At 47.0% G+C, this 20,449-nt stretch overlaps 2 protein-coding genes across 4 annotated transcripts; one reads left to right on the plus strand and one right to left on the minus strand.

Moving 5' to 3' along the window:
- Positions 1-9,849: 9,849 nt before the first annotated feature.
- On the plus strand, positions 9,850-11,596 carry LOC123086766 (replication protein A 32 kDa subunit B). Its single transcript, XM_044508559.1, has 8 exons — positions 9,850-10,021; positions 10,102-10,215; positions 10,318-10,415; positions 10,502-10,543; positions 10,642-10,719; positions 10,820-11,114; positions 11,209-11,277; positions 11,355-11,596. The coding sequence occupies exons 1-6, from the start codon at positions 9,866-9,868 to the stop codon at positions 10,959-10,961; spliced, it is 630 nt and encodes a 209-aa protein (XP_044364494.1). The 5' UTR covers positions 9,850-9,865; the 3' UTR covers positions 10,962-11,114; positions 11,209-11,277; positions 11,355-11,596.
- A 71-nt stretch (positions 11,597-11,667) lies between these two features.
- On the minus strand, positions 11,668-17,622 carry LOC123086765 (uncharacterized). 3 transcript variants are annotated; one of them, XM_044508558.1, is made up of 12 exons: positions 17,506-17,622; positions 15,341-16,163; positions 15,074-15,232; positions 14,832-14,960; positions 14,476-14,719; positions 13,658-14,371; positions 13,214-13,562; positions 12,921-13,116; positions 12,726-12,824; positions 12,361-12,626; positions 12,196-12,271; positions 11,668-12,053 (listed from the first exon to the last, which is right to left on the minus strand). In XM_044508558.1, exons 2-12 carry the CDS (start codon positions 16,160-16,162, stop codon positions 11,940-11,942), a joined length of 3,168 nt encoding a protein of 1,055 aa, XP_044364493.1. In that variant the 5' UTR covers position 16,163; positions 17,506-17,622; the 3' UTR covers positions 11,668-11,939. The 3 variants fall into 3 exon arrangements, with proteins under 3 accessions (XP_044364493.1, XP_044364492.1, XP_044364491.1); XM_044508557.1 differs by lacking the exon at positions 17,506-17,622 and adding an exon at positions 16,680-17,025; XM_044508556.1 differs by lacking the exon at positions 17,506-17,622 and having other exon boundaries at positions 15,341-17,025.
- Between the last annotated feature and the right edge of the window lie 2,827 nt (positions 17,623-20,449).

Here is a 20,449-nt window from a genome sequence, read left to right on the forward strand (position 1 = left end):
CACTTGTGGGCCTAAGCGTTCCTCATAGACGCGAAGATCATGGGTAGCTTCTGCCTTGAAAGTCAAGCTGCCAAAATAGAAGATCTACCTATCGATGAAGGCAATGTCCCAGAAGCGGTTATTCATCTCTCTTGAATCAAACAAAAGATGATCGACGACTGCATCTTGACTCGGTAGAAACACCTTGGTGAAGTCAAGCACCTATCGGCAGGCGGTCTATCCCCTCACCCCTCTTATACTCTCCATGGGGTTCTTGTAATCCATTTTTAATCTTGAGTTAGTTTTCCTCTAGGCTACCACTGACAATGTGCTTGACCCCAAATGCAAAGTGAAGTGGGAGCTAGTCTATAGGCCGAAGGACAAGGGAGGACCAGGCATCTCAATATCAACAAGTTTACAAGAGCTCTCATGCCTCCAGTGACCTTGGCTTTAGTGGACCAAACCAGACTAGTCTTGGGGTGGGGCTCGACCACCCATGCGACGAGCATGGGATAGATCTTTTCTACAGCATGACCACCTTCACGATTGGCAACAGGAAAACAACATATTTTTGGTACTCTCCTTGGATTTGGGACCAAAAGCCGAAGGACATTGCTTTGTCAATCTTCGTCATCTCCATGAGGACAACAAGCTTGAGTGCGACACATAGCTTGCACCAAGACCATTTGATCCACAATATCAATCTCGGTATGGGTCTAACCATTCATCACATCATGGAATTTTATAGTCTTTGGCTTGACATTCATGATGTGCAACTCAGTGAGGAGGATTCTGATACAATTGTTTTGAATGCAAGCTCTCGGGCTCCTACTAGGTGACCTCGGTGTACAAGACGCAGCTTGCCAATGCAACCACATCTTTCTCCAACCGATTGTTTGGAGGACATGGGAGCCTCTAAAGTACAAGTACTTCACATGGCCCTTTCTACATGACCGAGTCTGTACGACCGGTCGACTTCAACGTCGTGGTTGGCTTATGTTGCCTATATAAGAGGGAATCGGAGACGATGATGCACCTCTGATCCTATTCATATGTAGATTTATTCGACACATATGCAATCAAATCTTGGCTTTGCCTTGTTGATTTTCTCACAGAGGAGTGGGGCAATTTCACCTTGGTCAAGGATTGGTGGCGTGACATGGCAATTATTAATGAGAATGGTGGTGGTGTTAGGAAGGAGATTGTTTCCCTTCTCATGCTAGTGTCCCGAGAGGTATGGAATGAGTGTAATGTAAGGCTTTAGGAGCGTTTCATCTTTGTCGGGTGTAATCGTTAGTAGAAGGAAGGAGAAGGATAGGTTGTGGGTTATAGCGGGCGCGAAACCTATGAGTTTGATCATGACGCGAGAGTTACCTTTTTTGAGTGGGTTACCTTTCTATAAAACGTTTTTTAATTAATGAATAAGGCAAACCTTTTGCCCTTGTTTCAAAAAATGTAAACCCAGGAGAGAAAAGACCAGCCAAAACAACAACAATCGGTTGGAATCCTTAAAAGTTCGTGAAATTATGGAAGATTCAGGCATATGGCATAGAACTTGACAAACACAATCCACATATAAGATAGAACCGTGAGAAACATAGTCCAAGTATAAGACACCACCGAAAAAATTGAATTGACTTAAAAACCAAGCTTCAAATTTTGTTCGCCTATATTAACCAGTAATTCCATCCGAACAAATAAACTCTAAATCAGTAGCATGGGAAAAGCCAATAATATAAATCAAACTATAGATGAATAATGGGGAAAGTATATTTTTCTTCCTTCAACTTAATCAAAAATACAAAAATGTTCCCTAAACTTCAAAACCAACAAACCTTAGTCCCTCAACATTTAAAACCAGAAGTTTAGTCCCTCGTGCAGCTTCAGGTGATCATGTGGAGTTGTTTTTTACTCAAGCTGACAAGTGTGGCCCCCACCTCATCTACACATTTTTTAACTTTAATTCTTGATCTGTATGTCTCTCACTTACCTATGGGCCCGACATGTAAGGAACATCTTCAACGTCTAAACGGCCAAACGCTATGTGGGAGTCAGGACCTCGCCGCTCCCGGAGACAGGGTCGGCCAGCGGCACCCAATGCATGCTTTTCATCAAAAAACTAGCATACATGGTATACATCTTGTTTCCATCGACGAATGGTGGCTCGTTGCAAGTCAGAATGGCTGTAGACAAAGGCAAGCATGCTGGGACCGATGATCGGAAGCGACAAGGGAGCAACTGCATGTGCACGACGCCAACTCGCTCGCCTCTATCGTCAACATCTTCGGCACCCTGGCATAGATGGAGAGCATCGACATCATGGACCATCACCACCTCGACTTGGACATCCTTGACGCATCAGACATGCAGGGCTTCGGGAGAGTGTCGCTGGGGCAGCAACAGAAGCACAACACACATGACGATGACAATGGCAGCGGGGTGAATATCTTGTTCGACGGTTGTCTGGGCAGTACCACACAAGGGGGGTTTCCTATTCTGGAGAGCAAATGAACAAACCTCGTGGTGTGCAAAGTCGCGACACTTGAGGAGTCGCCTTACAGTGGTTCCATAGCTCGCCAGCGTGTGCATTGCAGGTAGCACGCACACCCTCGGCAGCACACATCCTTCCCGACCTTCCCTGCTCCCTATTCTCCCCTGTATACCATCCATATTGGTGGGAAACCACCCAAAGTATGTAGCAGGAGGGACTGAACTTATCTGGTTTTAAAGTTGAGGAGATTTGCTAGTTTGGGGGTTAAGGGCATCTCCAACAGCATCCGTCCTCGGACAAGGGGGGCCAGTCAACGGATGCGGATGCAGAATGCCGCCATCCAACCGTAGCCGCATACATTTCAAACTCTTTTTCAACAAACCAGATGAAATTCATGCAAACTTGGCCGGATTTCTTATGAACATTGCGGATTTCTACAAACTGGACAAAAATGGTTACATTTTGGACATATTTTTAACTAAAAAGGTAGAACTATGAGCACGTACGGTCGTGCGGAGCTCCACTCCCAATACACGGACTGGCACTAGTCTAGGGCCTGATGCGGTAGATTCCTTTGTCTTCCCCTTGTCCGAAAGCCCGCTAACCGGACTGTCGGGAGTCCGGAGGCATATTCTTCCCCCATATCGTCCCTATGTCCGATTGTGCAACTCATCGGAGTGGTAAAGAGGGTGTTTCAGCCAGAGGGGAAGGGTGCTTCCGTAGAGCTCAGTGAAGGAAATATGCCCTAGAGGCAATAATAAAGTTGTTATTTTATATTTCCTTATATCATGATAAATTTGTATTATTGATGCTAGAATTGTATTAACCAGAAACTTGATACATGTGTGGATACATAGACAAAACACCGTGTCCCTAGTAAGCCTTTACTAGACTAGCTCGTTAATCAAAGATGGTTAAGTTTCCTCACCATAAACATGTGTTGTCATTTGATGAACGGGATTACATCATTAGGAGAATGATGTGATGGACAAGACCCATCCATTGGCTTAGCATATTGATCGTTCAGTTTTATTGCTACTGCTTTCTTCATGTCAAATGTATATTCCTTCGACTATGAGATTATGCAACTCCCAGATACCGGAGGAATACCTTGTATGCTATCAAACATCACAATGTATCTGGGTGATTATAAAGATGTTCTACAAGTATCTCCGAAGGTGTTTGTTGGGTTGGCATAGATCGAGATTAGGATTTGTCACTCCGAGTATCGGAGAGGTATCTCTAGGCCCTCTTGGTAATGCACATCATAAGAAGCGTTGCAAGCAAAGTGACTAATGAGTTAGTTACAAGAAGATGCATTACAGAACGAGTAAAGAGACTTGCCGGTGATCGAATCTCGGGCAAGTAACATATCGATTGGCAAAGGGAATTACGTATGCTGTCATAAAGGTTCGACCGATAAATATATTTGTAGAATATGTAGGAGCCAATATGAGCATCCAGGCTCCGCTATTGGTTATTGACCGAAGAGGTGTCTCGGTCATGTCTACATAGTTCTCGAACCCGTAGGGTCCGCACCCTTAACGTGCGATGACAATTTAGAATTATATGAGTTATGTGATTTGGTGACCGAATATTGTTCGGAGTCCCGGATGAGATCACGGACATGACGACGAGTATCGAAATGGCCGAGATGTAAAGATTGATATATAAGGCGATGGTATTCGGACACCGGAAGTGTTCTGGAGGGTATCGGGTACTTATTGGGTCACTAAAAAGGAGTTTCAGGCATCCCCGACAAAGATATGGGCTTTATTGGCCAAGTGAGCAAACACACCAGCCCTAGTGCGCCCCTATAGAGTCCAGCCCTATGAGGAGGAGAAGGAAAGAGGGCAGGGCAAGGGAAGTGTGGATTAGGATTCCTACTTTCTTCCCTATCCCCCCTCTTTCCTTCCACCTCGGTTATATATGGCAAGGGGGCGTGCGGCTTGGAGGGACTCCAAGTAGTATTCCTCCTACTTGGAAACCTCCTATGGTTGCTCCTCCCTCCCACCTATATATATGAGGAGGGGGCGCCTAGCACACAACAGACAATTGCCTAGCCGTGTGCGGTGCCCCCTCTACAATTTACACCCTCAGTCATATCTTAGTTCTTAGGCGAAGCCCTGCAAGGATCACTTCACCATCATCGTCACCATGCCGTCGTGCTGGCGGAACTCATCTACTACCTTGACGTCTTGCTAGATCAAGAAAGCGAGGGGCGTCACCGAGCTGAACGCGTGTAGAACTCAGAGGTGCCGTGCGTTCGGTACTTGATCGGTCGGAGCTAGAAGAAGTTCAACTACATCAACCGCATTGTCAAATGCTTCCGCTTATAGTCTACAAGGGTACGTAGACACGCTCTCCCCCTTGTTACTATGCATCTTCTAGATAGATGTTGTGTGAGCGTAGGAATTTTTTTGAAATTGCATGCCACGTTTACCAACAGTGGCATCAGAGCCAGGTCTATGCGTAGATGATATGCACCAGTAGAACACAAAGAGTTTTGGGCGGTGATCATCATACTGCTTACCACCAATGTCTTATTCTGATAGAGCGATATTGTTGGATGAAGCGGCCCGGACCAACCTTACATGACCACGTTCATGAGACCGGTTCCACCGACAAATACATGCAACTAGTTTTGCATAAAGGTGGCTGGCGGGTGTCTGTTTCTCCGACTTTAGTTGAATCAAATTTGACTGCGGTCGATCCTTGTTGAAGGTAAAAATAGCAAACTTGATAAATCACCGTTGTGGTTTTGATGCGTAGGTAAGAACGGTTTTTGCTAGAAGCCCGTAGCAGCCACATAAAACTTGCAACAACAAAGTAGGGCGAAGTATCGAGTGAAAACTGATTTTCAGTGAAAATCTGGAAACTTGCCGTGTGAGCCATTAGATCTACAAAGAACGGCAAAGACCAAAGGTGGGAATTCTAACTGGCCACTTAAACGTCAATTAGCAGAAACCCCCTCTTATCTCAATGATTACCAGATTACTTGGCCGTATCCAACCTAACTCGCCCCGCACCATGGCGCTGCTGCCGCGGTGAATGCCACGGAGGTAGGCGGGCATAGCTGACGGGGCTCCCAACTGTGACGACGCAGCCGCGCACCGTGCCGAAGCTCCCCTCGGCGGGGAGCGCAGTCCCGAGAAGCCGAGTCAAGGGACGCACTGGCGAGGGTGCCCGTGGTGCCGGTCCAGGGAGCCTCCCTCACCGACGACGTGGACCTTGCGGCAAGGGATTGGGACTGCATAGGAGGCGAAGAGCTCGCCGGCGCAGCCCTGGAGGTGAAGTAGAGCAACACAGCCACGCATCGCTAACAGCACCTCTGAGCTCCACGCGACGCCGTAACGGTGGCCGTGACCTGCAGTGTAGGTTGCGTGAAGCACAGCGGCGTCCGGATGTGGCAACCTCGAAGGGCAACTTGACAACCGCGGGTTGCCCCCACGCTACGTCGTTCTCTGAAGAACTGTACACTGATTTTGCAGTTCTCTGAAGAATTGTCCAGCACAAACTCTGTTCTCTGAAGTACTTTACCTGGATATGTTGAAGCTTGTGCACGGAAAGTTGCTGTTCAGTTGGTGCTGGAGCACACTCGCAAAAAGAAAAAAGTTAGTGCTGGAGTTGTGCAATTAAAAAATAGGTATTGGAGTTGTGCAACTTCCGTGTAGTTTTTGAATGTGATTGTTTGCTGGTCATCGACAAACTGAAAATACTTGAAGCTTCTCTCTGCAAATGGTGCCATGAGAGCTCAGGAAGATCAATGTGATGTGTGGCCGTTTTCCTAACTACATGTTCCAGTTCACGGGTAGTGGAAGTAACACAGTGGCTCGTGAGGTCTTAGTAATGTAGGAGTACTAATCATAGATCCGTTGATTACATCAGAAATTCGAAGAGTTGTATGTGAATATATTAGAATAGGAGACGAGGGGAAAGCCACCACACAGAATTGCAACGGCCAAAGCAAACAAAAACGAAGATACATATTACAGAGTTGGACTTTTTTTTGACGGAACTACGGCGGACTTACACCGGCCTGAACCATTTCATTATAAGATAGAGTACATTTACAAAGGTTGAGAGAGAGTTGGGGGCGAGGGTGAGATTACACTCGGTCAATGAAAATTTAATTACAAGACTTGGGTCATCACACAATAGAAAGCAGAACTGAAATAAAAGGTCAGTTTAAATTTTGCTTCTTGAAACAGAGCACTTGATCTTCAGGTAATCTTCATTTGGGGGTTTCCATCTGCTCCAATACTCTGTGATTTCTTTATAGTGGATTTCTGGGGAACTTAAATTTTTCTTTAGGCTGCACGCTGCAACATTCATTCAGCTAAGGAACTGAATATGAACAACTAACCAAAAGCTAGCCCAATCCAATTGGCTGCACTAGAATTTGGACGACAGCAAATACAGACCAATAACTTCGAAGGGCAAGCAGCGCCAAGGTCGGCGGGCTGCCATCGCACTGGGGTGGGACGGGCAGGACGGGCAGCGCCAAGGCCGTCAGACTCGTCGTCGCGTCGGAGCAGCCCCGAGGGCACCGAGTGGTCGTTGCCTGAAGTAGCGCTGAGGCCGCCGAATCACCATTGCGTGGTGCAGCACCCGCCATCGCACGGGGGCTTGCCTGGTCGCCGTCGCATAGGTTAGATGAGGCGGCGGCGAGATTTGGGTTAGAACTTGGAAGGATAGGAACGGGTAGAATAAGACAGGGAGTTACCTAATTACTGAAAGAGGGGGTTATGTGAAAAATGGAGTTACGTGGCTGGTTAGTGCTCCCACCTTTGATCTCTGCCACTCGCTATTGATCCAAGGTCCCACGATGGAAGTTTCCAAATTTGCACCGAATTTCAGTTTTCACTTGATACTTCGCCACAAAGTAGAGGACGTCTAATTTGTTTTTGCAAGGCATGTTGTGATGTGATATGGTCAAGAATGATGTGATATACGTTATTGTATGAGATGATCATGTTTTTAAAAGTTATCGGCAACCGGCAGGAGCCTTATGGTTGTCTCTTTATTGTATGAAATGCAAACGCCATGTAATTGCTTTACTTTATCACTATGTGGTAGCGATAGTTGTAAAAGCAATAGTTGGCGAGATGACCACGAAGCTACTATGGAGATCATGGTGTCAAGCCGATGACAATGGAGATCATGACGGTTCTTTGGAGATGGAGATCAAAAGCACAAGATGATGATGGCCAAATCATGTCACATATTTTGATTGCATGTGATGTTTATCTTTTATGCATCTTAGTTTGCTTAGTACGGCGGTAGCATTATAAGATGATCCCTTAACTAAAATTTCAAGGTATAAGTGTTCTCCCTGAGTATGCACTATTGCGACAGTTCGTCGTGTTGAGACACCACGTGATGATCGGGTGTGACAGACTCTACGTTCACATACAATGGGTGCAAGACAGTTTCAGAATACTCAGGTTAAACTTGACGAGCCTAGCATGTACAGACATGGCCTAGGACACTGGAGACTGAAAGGTCGAACGTGAATCATATAGTAGATATGATCAACATAGAGATGTTCACCATTGATGACTACTCCACCTCACGTGATGATCGGACATGGTTTAGTTGATTTGTATCACATTGTTGAAAATATGCCCTGGAGGCAATAATAAAATGGTTATTATTGTATTTCCTTGTTCATGATAATTGTCTATTGTTCATGCTATAATTATATTAACCGGAAACCGTAATACATGTGTGAATACATAGACCACAACATGTCCCTAGTAGGCCTCTAGTTGACTAGCTCATTGATCAATAGATGGTCATGGTTTCCTGACCATGGACATTGGATGTCATTGATAACGGGATCACATCATTAGGAGAATGATGTGATGGACAAGACCCAATCCTAAGCCTAGCACAAGATCGTATAGTTCGTCTGCTAAAGCTTTTCTAATGTCAAGTATCATTTCCTTAGACCATGAGATTGTGCAACTCCCGAATACCATAGGAATGCTTTGGGTGTACCAAACATCACAACGTAACTGGGTGGCTATAAAGGTGCACTACGGGTATCTCCGAAAGTGTCTGTTGGGTTGGCACGAATCGAGACTGGGATTTGTCACTCCGTGTAAACGGAGAGGTATCTCTGGGCCCACTCGGTAGGACATCATCATAATGTGCACAATGTGACCAAGGAGTTGATCACGAGATGATGTGTTACGGAACGAGTAAAGAGACTTGCCAGTAACGAGATTGAACAAGGTATCGGGATACCGACGATCGAATCTCGGGCAAGTACTATACCGGTAGACAAAGGGAATTATATACGTGATTGATTGAATCCTCGACATCATGGTTCATCTGATGAGATCATCGTGGAGCATGTGGGAGCCAACATGAGTATCCAGATCCCGCTGTTGGTTATTGACCAGAGAGATGTCTCGGTCATGTCTACGTGTCTCCTGAACCCGTAGGGTCTACACACTTAAGGTTCGGTGACGCTAGAGTTGTAGAGATATTAGTATGCGGTTAACCGAAAGTTGTTCGGAGTCTCGGATGAGATCCCGGACGTCACGGGGAGTTCCGGAATGGTCCGGAGGTAAAGATATATATATATATATATACATATATATATATATATATATATATATATATATATATATATAGAGAGAGAGAGAATGGATTTGCTACCCACACTAGCTCGGATGGTGCCTATCAGAACCATTCGTTTGCTTTGAGATCCGAACTTTTGAGTGGATAAGGTTATGATTTTATGATTTGTTGAATTTTGCCACTGCAATAGAGGAAAGCTTCGACGTACCTTTTGCTTGTCAGTGGCCGAAAATGGAAGCCTACTACCTGGCTTTTGCAGGTGTATTCGGGGCAAGTGACTTCGCCCCTTTATGAGCTAGCAGGGTGTGGCAGTAGCTGATTTCGGCAAGCATGTGACAACGGCTAATTTCGGATATTTGTCAAAAGTTCCACGGCGCGGTGTCCTGTGCACTGTTTTAAAAACTGCTTTTTTCGTCTGGCAAGCTGTGAAGCGGCTGGCACCGTTTGTAAATGCAGCATTTACTGTACCGGGTTTTGTAAAAGGTGGTAAGGCTTTGCCGTTTTTAGTGAACAGAGGCTGCCATGCATGCGCAGCAGAGGAGTAAAACACGCCGTGTTAAAAAGGGCATAGGACAAGCAGCATTTACTCTACCGCGCCGTGTTAACTGCAATCTGCACAGTAAAGAAAGGCTGCCATGCATGCGCAACAGGGCAGAGGGGTAAACACGCAAACAGCCACACGCAAACAGCTCGTAATTATCTGAAGCCACCGTCCATCCATTTGTTCTGTATATATCACGCGCCCTGCTCGTTGTTTGCTCCGTGCGCGCGCTCTGTACAACTTTGTATCTAGCCACCGGTGAGATGGAATATTTGGGAGATGGCGAAGGGATGAAAGGAAACCGGGGCTTGGCCGTGAGCACAGCTGGGGGTGACGACGCGTTTGCAGGAGCCGTTGTTGCTGCAGTCGAGGATGCCCAACGCGAGAGCGTTGCACTGGTCCACTACATCGGTCGGGAGGTTAGTGAATGTGTTCTTTGGCTCTTGGTTGTGAGCAGAAGTTTTCGCTGCTGTAAGGTAAACCGGTGTTTGTTTTCCAGTACGTTGATCCGCCCAACAACTTGGTGCCTCTTACTTTGAAGCAAGTTTCCATGCTAACTCCTTCAGCCAGGCATGGGGGGGCACTATCGATACATGGGATGCCTGTCAACACGGTATGCACGAGGGTGCACACATGTTTGTTTTGCTGTTTTTGGCTGTTTTCCCCATACATTTTCTTCAGTAAAAACCCCTCCACCCATTCCATTTGTCTGCAGGCACGACTGCTTGGTAGGGTGTGGAACCGTACGGAATCGTCGGAAGAGATCAGCTTCGTTCTAGGCGATGGCACTGGGTCTATCGAAGCCAAGATATGGTATTTTTCTCGCGTAATGCATGGTTAGAAATAATTTTCATGCCTTCCGCAGACGATGACAACTTTGACGACTGTTGCATTCTCAGGACAATAGACGGGGAGTACATGCGGGCGTTACGTGAAGTTAGGTTAGCTCCTGGGATATTGTCTTGTAATTTTTGCAATGGTCGCTTATGTTCTGTATAACACCTGGAAAAAATGAACCTTTCCCGTATAACGCTCGCAGGAATGGAGACTACGTTGTGGTTAACGGCTCTATAAGGACGCGGGATTCTGTCATGCATATACGAGCCTACTCAACCAGGTTTGTGTCGGACAAAAAAATGGATTCACTCCCCTCTTTTCGTCAGTTTAGAAAATGATTGTTCCATTTTGTTAACCATGTAGGGCTTTTGTTTCTGCAGGCTTGTGACTAACTACAACGAGATTACTAACCACTTCCTCCATTGCATATACGTCTCCCTCGATCTTCAGAAGCAGGCAGGCTCCATCATTTTTGTAATGCGCGTCCTGAACACCAAAACATGCCACCTTTTTTTACGTTGACGTCGATGCTTTATTTCTACAGTTGAGGGAGAGAGAAATGGATATTCGTCGGGCGAATCTGGTGGTAGCCTCAAACGAGCAGTCTCAGGCTCCCAACGGCGCGGAGAAGCTTTTTGGTGATGTTCTTCAAGTTTTCTACCGTCCAGGAATAGTGTACGTGCCTGTCTTCCAAGATAACAAAATTCTAGCACGCCCATTATCACTCCCCCCCTGACTTGCTCGGCCCCACCGTGTCAATAATATTCAGCGAGCTGGAAAACGGGGCTTCGTTCTCTTTGATTCAATCTGAGACAGGTGCAGATGCGGACCAACTCAGGTAAAGAAAATACTTTTGCAGTGCATACTAGCAGCTTACTACGTCTGGTTGGGTGCCTTACAATCTCTTCAAAACAGGACTGTTATCGGAGCTCACGTCGCTATGGGCAACCTTTTCACCACCATTGATGATGACCATTTCAAGTGCTCGTTCAACGGATAAAAGTTGGTTGAGATGTGGCGCACAGTACGTCTACTTCTTCAACGGGAATGATTTCGGTTAAAGATCTCCGAGAAATGACTATCCATTGTTTTTCCATTTTGTAGTTTCATTCTGTTGTCTCATGTGTAAGTTTTTCCCATGGTTTTGTTGACCTTGATACTAGCACAAAAAACCCTGAGTATCAACTTTTAATTCATGCAATCATCCCTGAATGCATGGGCGGGCTCCTTCAGAAAATTAATCATTTTTCAGAGTGCCCCCGGGGCTTAGCAAATTTGAAAATACAGGTTAGATCTAAGAAACCGGATTCTAAGCATGTAGAAGGGGAAATCATCAGATTCTTATTACATAACCTTGCGATAAAGTTTTAGAAGGAAAACTACTAATATCTGGCAATTATTTTTGTTAAGTTCTAATCGTTGCGACACGCCTCACAAGTCTTCGTAGATGTTCTGATGATGCTGGAAGCGACAATCCTGCGAAGCTTCCGTGTGCGCCTCTCAGCAAACATTCTGGCAAATCTTGAATTTTGTTGGGAGCTGCCCGATATTGCTGGCTAATCCCAATACTTCATAAAAAAGAATCATCCTAGATTGGTCGATCTCATCCCCCATCTGTGATAATAATAATGACAGCATGTCAGCTAAGTTGCCCGTGACAAAAAAGACTCCAGTCCACCCACGCCCCCCCACCCCACCCCCCCCCCCCTCACCACCGCCACCTTACTCCCAGCATGAGTGTTTTGATTGTACATACCGGCGATAAAGTCCTCTGTAGCTTCGTCCCCATCCACTGCCTAGCATAGTGTAGTGCCATGACCCCGCTAGAAGCCCTTTAGGTGTTTTTTAACATAACTTATTCAGCAACAGCTCATGAACTATGAAAACAGAATGAAAGAAGTTTGCATGGCGTATCTGATACCTGCTGCAGATCCAAGGTCCAGTTGTGAGTTTTGGGAACCAGTTCTGCCATCCTTTGGTCTTGGGTGTCCAACCATCGAAGTATTCAGCTATGCATTCCATTAGCGCCCCGCGTAGCTCATCTGCTATTTTTATGTGTTCGTTGCGCAATTCATCTGCTGGTCTGTCCCCGTTGTTGATCATAGGATCTAAAATGGTTGTCCTCCTCCTCGGGAAGTCGAATATATATGTTGACCAAGCGTGCGCATGATGCACTGGCAAGACCATCTGAAAAAAACATAGATGTGTTGTGTCACTGGAAAATGTCTACGAAACAACCATTAGTTTTAGGAAAAGAACACGATAAGAAATGCGAGCGAGTGTTACCATAGGGCATCTGTTGACATCATGCGAGATGTGATGCCCAACAAAAATGTTCCTTACATAGTCATTATGGATGAATCCTCCGCCTCGCAATACGTGGCTCTGTACAAACAATGGCGGGCAGACAAAAAAGAGATGTTAAACACCCTCATCTCGACACGATGATGGTTTTGTTGATAGTTTCAGGATTTTCCTTACCATGAAGTCTGGTTCCAAGTAATGCCTCCATGGTGAGTCGCCATATTTTCTGGCCCAAGCATTCTCTAGCTGCTGGAACCTCCGCATAAAAACATTCATCAAGTCTATCTCTATGAAACCTCCCACGCTCAACTGTCTTTTGAGTACGATGCCCGTCAGCTCTATGTAGCTTGGAAATGGACTAACAACCCAGTTGCTGCAACACATCATTTGACATCCAAACTTGCGTTAAATGATTCACTTGGAAAAAAGTGTAGTAGTCAGTGAATAACCGTGTTTTAGCCAACACTTACTTGCTTAGCACTGCTCCGTCCATCTGGGAGAATGTTAGATACAAATGTGTTGCATCTCCTGAAGCCCTCTCGGACAAACGATATTGCATGACAAACGGCGATTGGCCGGCAGGCCCAGGGGCAACTCTCCTTTTGGGTGGTGGTGCGGGTAGTGATATTTCCTCAACCGGTTTGTTCAGGTTTACACAGTCTGCCTCTACTTCCTCTCTGAAGTCCAAAAGGCCAGTGGCTACAGACCTAGTGCAACTAACCGGTGACACGTGTGCCACCACACGGTGTTCTTGTGTGGGATGTATAGTTGCGCTCCCTATGTGAAAGGGGGTTGATGGTGTCACCTGGTCTGCAGACCCTGTTTTATAGAGACAAAAAAACTCTGTTATTAATAATACGAAGACCCCGAAAATAGAGTTGTGTGTTATGCTGCGAAGAGGGAATGCTGTTTACCAGGAGTTTTAGTGGAGAATTCACCAGCGCCGAACAGGTCTTTCCGCGTGATGCCCTTTATGGAACCAATGCTCAACGAGGTAGGTTCTTTTGCTTTATTGCAAGGAGGTGTGAAGACGCCCAGGTCAAATGACGGCGTCTCCTCGATAAGTGGGTGTCCAGACGGGTAGTTCCATTGACGCCTGTTGTCGAAGTTGGGGTCTTGAGCACAACAAACAGAGTATGTTGCTGCACCATCCTTGACATCTTTTGCGCCAGATGATTGACCTCTACTTGCAAGTTCCAGGATGGAATCCCTGGTTGCAGTGGAACCGTCAACAATCTGCTTGCCTGACCTGCTGTACCTCTCTGCTTCTCTTATCAAGCTGTCTAGTGCGATGTTGACGACAGGCGAGCTGTCTTCCGGGTTGCCATCTTCCAGGGCAGAAGTTGAACGTATTGCTGTAGGGTGTGATAAACAATCATTCACATTATCTTCGCTGTCTGTGATGTCCATGACGCCTGATGGCCCGCACTCAAATGTTACCTTCTTCGGTTTCTTTGCTATCCTTTTGAACCGCCTAGGAGTCACCTCGACAACGTCCGGTGATGAGTTTGTGTTGCCCTGACACCCGCCGCTCGCTGGAGGTGTTGGTTTGGCATTGCAAGGCGTTGACACAGCGAGATCTGGTATTGGGGATGCGTTGCGGCAATTACCAGAATCAACATCGACACCTGAAAAATGGGCATCATGTGCCAAAACTTAGGTCACCACAGGGGCAACGATTTTTTTTTCTGTGGACGTCGTATAAAAAAACGCAAATAATTGCATTTGTTACCTGATGCACCCCTTCGCATCCTTATCGCAGCATGTTGCCTCTCGAAGTTTTTGAAGAACGAAAAGAATTCATCCCTCATTCTTTTGGCCTCCTTCTTTATTTTTTGTTGGGCAGAGTTTTCCAAGGTATTTAGTGCACTGAAATGACGGTGGTTCTCCTCTTCTTTCTTCCTTGCAGTGGAAATTAGAACCTCCTCACAACGGGCTGTGAACTTTGATATTTTGTCTAAGACGAGGTAAGAAGCCTGCTCAATAAAACAAAAAGGAGGTAATGAGTTATATGCCAATTTTTTGGTTTTTGTCGATCCTCAATTTGCGTATGCAGTGCAAGTTCCTTTCATGTTACAATGTATATACCTCCTTAATGTCTAACGAACCACGATTTGATGGAACAGAGCTTCGAGAGTCACGACCGGCTGATGTGCTTGCTGCCCGTTGCCTTGTTATAGGGTTTCTGTGATAACAGACATCTGCTGCTGGTCTTGGCTGTTTGTATCGGGAAGATTTTAGTGGGTGATTGTCATAGGAAAACGCTGCATATATGAAGGAGATGACGCAAAATTTGTGTGGGGGGAGAGGTGGAGGGGGATAACCCTTACCAGGAGTCTGCCATAGATGACTGGGTAATCTCCCTTGCGCGACTTGATGTCCTTTTCAATTATTGATCTGATAGCTGCGTAGCTGTACGCCTTCACTCTTGGGCGCGCGGTGTGGTCGATGTTCTGCTCTCCAACGTCAAGATTGTCAATATAGAACACCTGTGGAAAGCGAGTTCGGTCAAAGGTAAGGTCAAAAAACGGCATCCGTGTTAGAAAGAACACACAAAAAAATGCTGGCGTTGCCCTTGGATTTTTGTGAAGTCTTACCAGTACAAATGGGAGGCAACCTGATAGATTAGACTTCAGACGCCCTCCTAGAAGGTCTGCCTTCACCCTCTTCGCCGCAACTAACAGCTCTTCCCTTGTATATCGGCACCAGTTGTGCATATGTATGAGCTCTGCCGTTGCCAGCGCGCCCCAATAATCAGTACAGAAGTAGTCGTTCTTCATTGTTGGAGCGAGGAGGTATGTGCATGCGCATATGACCAGCCCCACTTTGAACCTGTTCTTCTCGTGTGTCGTCATAGGACGCCCGTATGTCTGCTTCACAGCTTCAACGATTGGCAGTATGCTGTGCTCTCCTGGACCAATTCCAAACATCTCTCTTATCTGTGTCACCACTGCCTCCGGAACAGCGTGGTCTGGAGGGCGAACAGGAGCAGTTCCACATGGTATGCCGATGACCAGTTTGACATCTTCATCGAAAAATTGCATGTCGCGTTTGTGATCAATTGTAATTGAACTTGCCTCCCCATCGATGTGGCTTAGGATAGACATCAAGAAATGCCTATCCGTCCTTGTTATCTTTGGTAGCTCTAGCAGCCCCCCAAACTCCATCTCGGCTACATACTGTCGTTTCTCCTCATCAAATGAGGAAATCAGGTCGTGCAACTTCTTCACGCTGCACCTTGACCCGATTGAGGGTGCTTTTCCATTGACCTGGATCTGATCTTCCTTGTCCGAATCAGACTCGGCGACCGCGCCTCCTGCAGGAAAACCAATCCCCTCTTCGTCTTCTGATTCAGATGGAACGTCATCAATCTGTCGGAGCGTGCTAGGTCCCGAAGCAGGGACCCCGTAGCCGTCCATCCTGTGACAAACGAAAATGGCAAGAGAAAAGTTAATTTTCGGATTTCCCGACAGCTAAATTACACAAATACACAGTTGCCATTCTCTAGATAGAGAAATGAAGGTGGTGCTCAGAAGTTCATGCCTAGAGAAGTAAAATGCTCTTGCTAAGAAAAAAAAGATTAAATCATAATCGTTTTGCGTGAGGAAGCGACTGTTTTTTTTCAGATTACTACTTGCTAGATTTCTTACTATCTTGTTGGCAAAAAAAAGATCTAAAAAAAATCATATTTAGAGCTCCTAGAGTTGTCATCTGCAAAATCCGTTCGTCCAAAAAAAGGCCAGATTTCCACACAAAGTATTTTATTTACATTTTTTTTGCTAGCTTGCATCATACATGTACCTAATCTAGCTGCTTCCTAGAACTAGATAAGATAGCAATTGCAATTAACGCGTTGAATGCAGAGACAAAGAAGAAAACACAGTGTCAGGCAGTGAAGAAAAAAACAGAGTCAGAAGCAGAGAATGAAAAAACAGCCTCAGTGGGTGGCCGGTTATCCCGGTTTCGGCTGCTGGACGGCAGCCCCGCAAACGGATCAGCCGGAGTCCTCCCTAGCTGATTCGAGGCTCAGGCGAGCGATGGACGACGGCGGGAGCGGCGAGCTGCAGAGGGCCTGGGATGAGCTCCCCGACAGCTCGCCTCGCTCAGACCATCGGCGCGCCCGTGGTTGACGGCGTGCGGCAGGGACGCGGCGTCCGTGGTCGTCCGCGTGCGGCAGGGATGCGGCGTCTGTGGTCGTCGGCGTGCGGCGGCTAGGTTTGGTGGCTCGCTCCTCGTGTGCGTGTCTCTTGTTTTAATCCCCGTGCGCCTGCTTGTGGCTAATTGTGCGTGATGGTGGATGCTGACTGAGCTCGTTTACATGGGCTGGCTGGGCCGAATTTCTGTTGGTAGGCTAGAACACAACTTGAAGCAAAAAAAAACACTAATACACTAGACAAAAAGAAAAGCCTAATTTGCATGAGAGGATCGAGCCTAGTTTACAGGAGATGATCGAGCCTAATTTGGTGCAGGTTCGCCGCTGCGGTTCATGATGCCTGCGAGGTGGAACAGCCCCAAAGGTGATTTTGGGATGGACGAGCTGGCATGAAAACAACCCATAACGTACGCCGTGGAAGAAAAAGTTGACCGTGATTAGAACGGATTCAGAAGCTCGTAATCAAGAACTCATATGGGCTTCAGGGTGGTCTTCCTTGCAGCGGACGACAACGGAAAACAAAAGGTGGTGGTCGACCTACTCCGCAATGCAGTGTGCAAATACGTCAACTTGTTTTCACGAAACGAATACGATTTTTGAGTGATATACCTTAGCTTTTGTGCGTGCGCCACCCCGCTAACCAACGCAGCCCGTCGATGTTCTGTTGCTCTTCAGCCTCCGTGTTCTTGGTATGGGACACGAAAATGGACTGATTGGCTTTGTGGGTGAGCCTCCCAGCTTGTATATAGCACGCCTGGCTGCGTGATGACGATCACGGGCCGGCCCTCGTGCTTCGTGCAACAAACATCCAAAAGGGAGACGGCCGAGAAAAATGTCAGCACATCTTCTGCGCCCGGGATTCGGTTAGCCAGTAGCATGGCGTGGGCGTTCTCTCGGTCCGAGCATTGACTTTTGTTTCCCAGCTCGTGGGATGTTATTTAACTGCAACCCCGTGGTAAAAATGCACAACAACCCATTTTCTCCCACCGCAGGCCAGGACCTACAGAGGCCCACGCCCCTCTTTCTCCCCCACGAGTCGTGCATCTCCTGGAACTATCAATCTCACTCTATCATATCTCAAAACGCTTCCCTCTAGCACGCTCTCTCACACTCTGAACTTCAACGCACTCGACGATGGCCGCGACCTACTCTGTCGACAGGGTGCTCTGCTGCCCCGATTCGCTTCGGCAGATATTCATCCTGTTGGGCGGCTGCTCTGACGTGGCGCGCGCCTCGGCAGTATCGCCGTTGTGGTGCGGAGGGCGGAGCCGCAAAGCTGCCTACCTTCCTCGGCGAGTTCAACAATCTCACCTATTGTGGATAACAAGTTGTTGCCCCGAAACGATCAGAGTCAGTTCGTGAAAAAAAAACATTCGAAATCAAGTCATAAAAAAAACTCATCAAGTTTCTAATGTGCGTACTCACCTCCACATGAAAAAGCGAGGCTTTATCATATAAAACCCTGGCCTAGTCCATCATTTTATATTTATTTTCCATATTGCATGCAAAAAATTCGACCGGCACGGACGATGGGCGGACCCTAATTAGTCAAACACCATCCTTCTCCCCCGGATGCTACCGCCGGAGCGGACTGTGGTGCCTTGCCCACGCGGGGGTTGGCGACCCCGGGGGTTGGAGGGGGGGGGGGATCGGGGGCTTTTTGATGGCAACTGTGGGGTTTAGCTGGAGGCTGACCGGCTGGGCGGATGCTCGGTGAGGTAGAACAGCCGTTGGCTGCGGGGGTGACGCGGTGTTTTCGGATGGCACAGCGGGGCTTCACGGGCCTCGCTGCTGCCTCGACTGGCGTTGTTATTGCCTTCCGAACACATTGTCCCCTCTTGTTTCCTACGAGTCTCGTGCCGGTGACTACAGTGAGACGACGTGGTTCCGGGCCAAGACTAAGGTGACGCATGTGTATATACCACTTCTGAATCGGCCTGAGCTCGCACGTGAAGACCAGCATGCCCCTCTTCATGTTGGGTTACGCATTTTTACAAGGAAAATGTACTCCCCAATCGTCCCGGGCAGTGCCATTTTTACAAGGCCGGGAGAATGGCTCCTCCGGCACATGAACGCATGCGGATGTCGTTGCTTATTAATGAAGGTGCTCGGGTGCACACCTCCCCTCACCTCGGCCAAAGTGTCGGTCCTGTAGGGTCGTACCGATGCGTCCACGTGTGGACGAATGTGGGTGCCTCAGATTCCTTCATGCATGGTCTCGGTTGCACCGCCTCCTAGATGCACTCCTCGCGCTAGGTGGATCCATAGGATTGGTCTGAGCAAATAAGTGGCGTCGCCACCGTCACATTGCTTTTTCTTTGAATGGGTTGCTTGGTAGATAGCGATTTGGAGCGTTACGAGCATTGCATGCCTTCTATAGACTAAATCTGGGATTGGGAGGGCAGTCTGACCTAAGGATGTCGTCTTTCTATCAAAATGTCTATCGTCCAACATGGATCTGGTGCCCCCCTTGCGTAATTGAAATGATGCGATGATCAAATTTTGTCAAAATGTGAACACCAAAAAGGGGGTGGTCATGTTTGCTGCAGTGCCCATTATCGCGGGGGGTATGCACAGTTCCGAGAATGCATTTTGGAGGTTCCTTGCAGGATGTTGATTTTGTGGGGTGACCTTTTCTCAATATTGTTGGTGCATATGTGAAACAAAAGTGTCACCTTCGTAAAGTGGTAAGATCTCTTGCTTATACGCAAGATTCTGATAGTGCAGTCTCGTGATCCACCGCCCTCCCCGCCCCTTTTGTAAAGTAACTGCATGGCCACTTCCATCTATATATCAAAAAGGGGCGCCTTCGTATCTGACGGGTGCCCCTCCTTGCGTAAATGTAGTTTGACGCGATGATCAACGTGGTCGATTTCATTCATATAAAAAAAGTTTAATTTTAGGGGGGTGCTAGTTCGTTGTATTATACACGGTTCCGGCATTGCATTTTGGAGGTTCCCAGCTTAAGCTTGCTGACGCGATGACCAACTTGATCAATGTCATCTTGATACGGGGGAGACTCGCTTTGAAATGCAGGGGGCACTCCTATGCAGGGTCGCACTGTTTCGACAATGTAAACATGGATGTTTCTCAGAGCAATTCAAGTGTTGTGGTGATGGTACGTATACATCATAAAAATGTTCACTTGCATAGACTTATATTGGATAGGGGCTCCCCCCTTGTGTAATCCAGTTTCATGCAATCAACAACATTGACAAATGACATATATAAAAAGGGATAAAAAAAGGCGACGTCCATGTTTGTTGCAGTGCCTACCGTTTGCGGTGTGCATGGTTCCAACAATGCATTTTGGGGGTTTCTTGTTTAGCTAGTTCATGCGTTGACCAACATGATCGGGATCGTCCTCCAAAATGCATTGACATCCCTATATCAATGAGGGGGGTTGGGTGCCCCCCCCTCGTGTAATAGAGTTGGCGATGATTAATGTTGTGAGATGTCGTATAAGAAATAAATAATGGAACTGGGAAGCGTCCATTTTAATATGTTGCATTCTTTTTGTGGGAATGCAGTGTCCCCTCAATGCATTTCGGAG

Source organism: Triticum aestivum, chromosome 4A (genome assembly GCF_018294505.1).
Source record: "Triticum aestivum cultivar Chinese Spring chromosome 4A, IWGSC CS RefSeq v2.1, whole genome shotgun sequence".
NCBI classification, from domain to species: Eukaryota; Viridiplantae; Streptophyta; class Magnoliopsida; order Poales; family Poaceae; genus Triticum; species Triticum aestivum.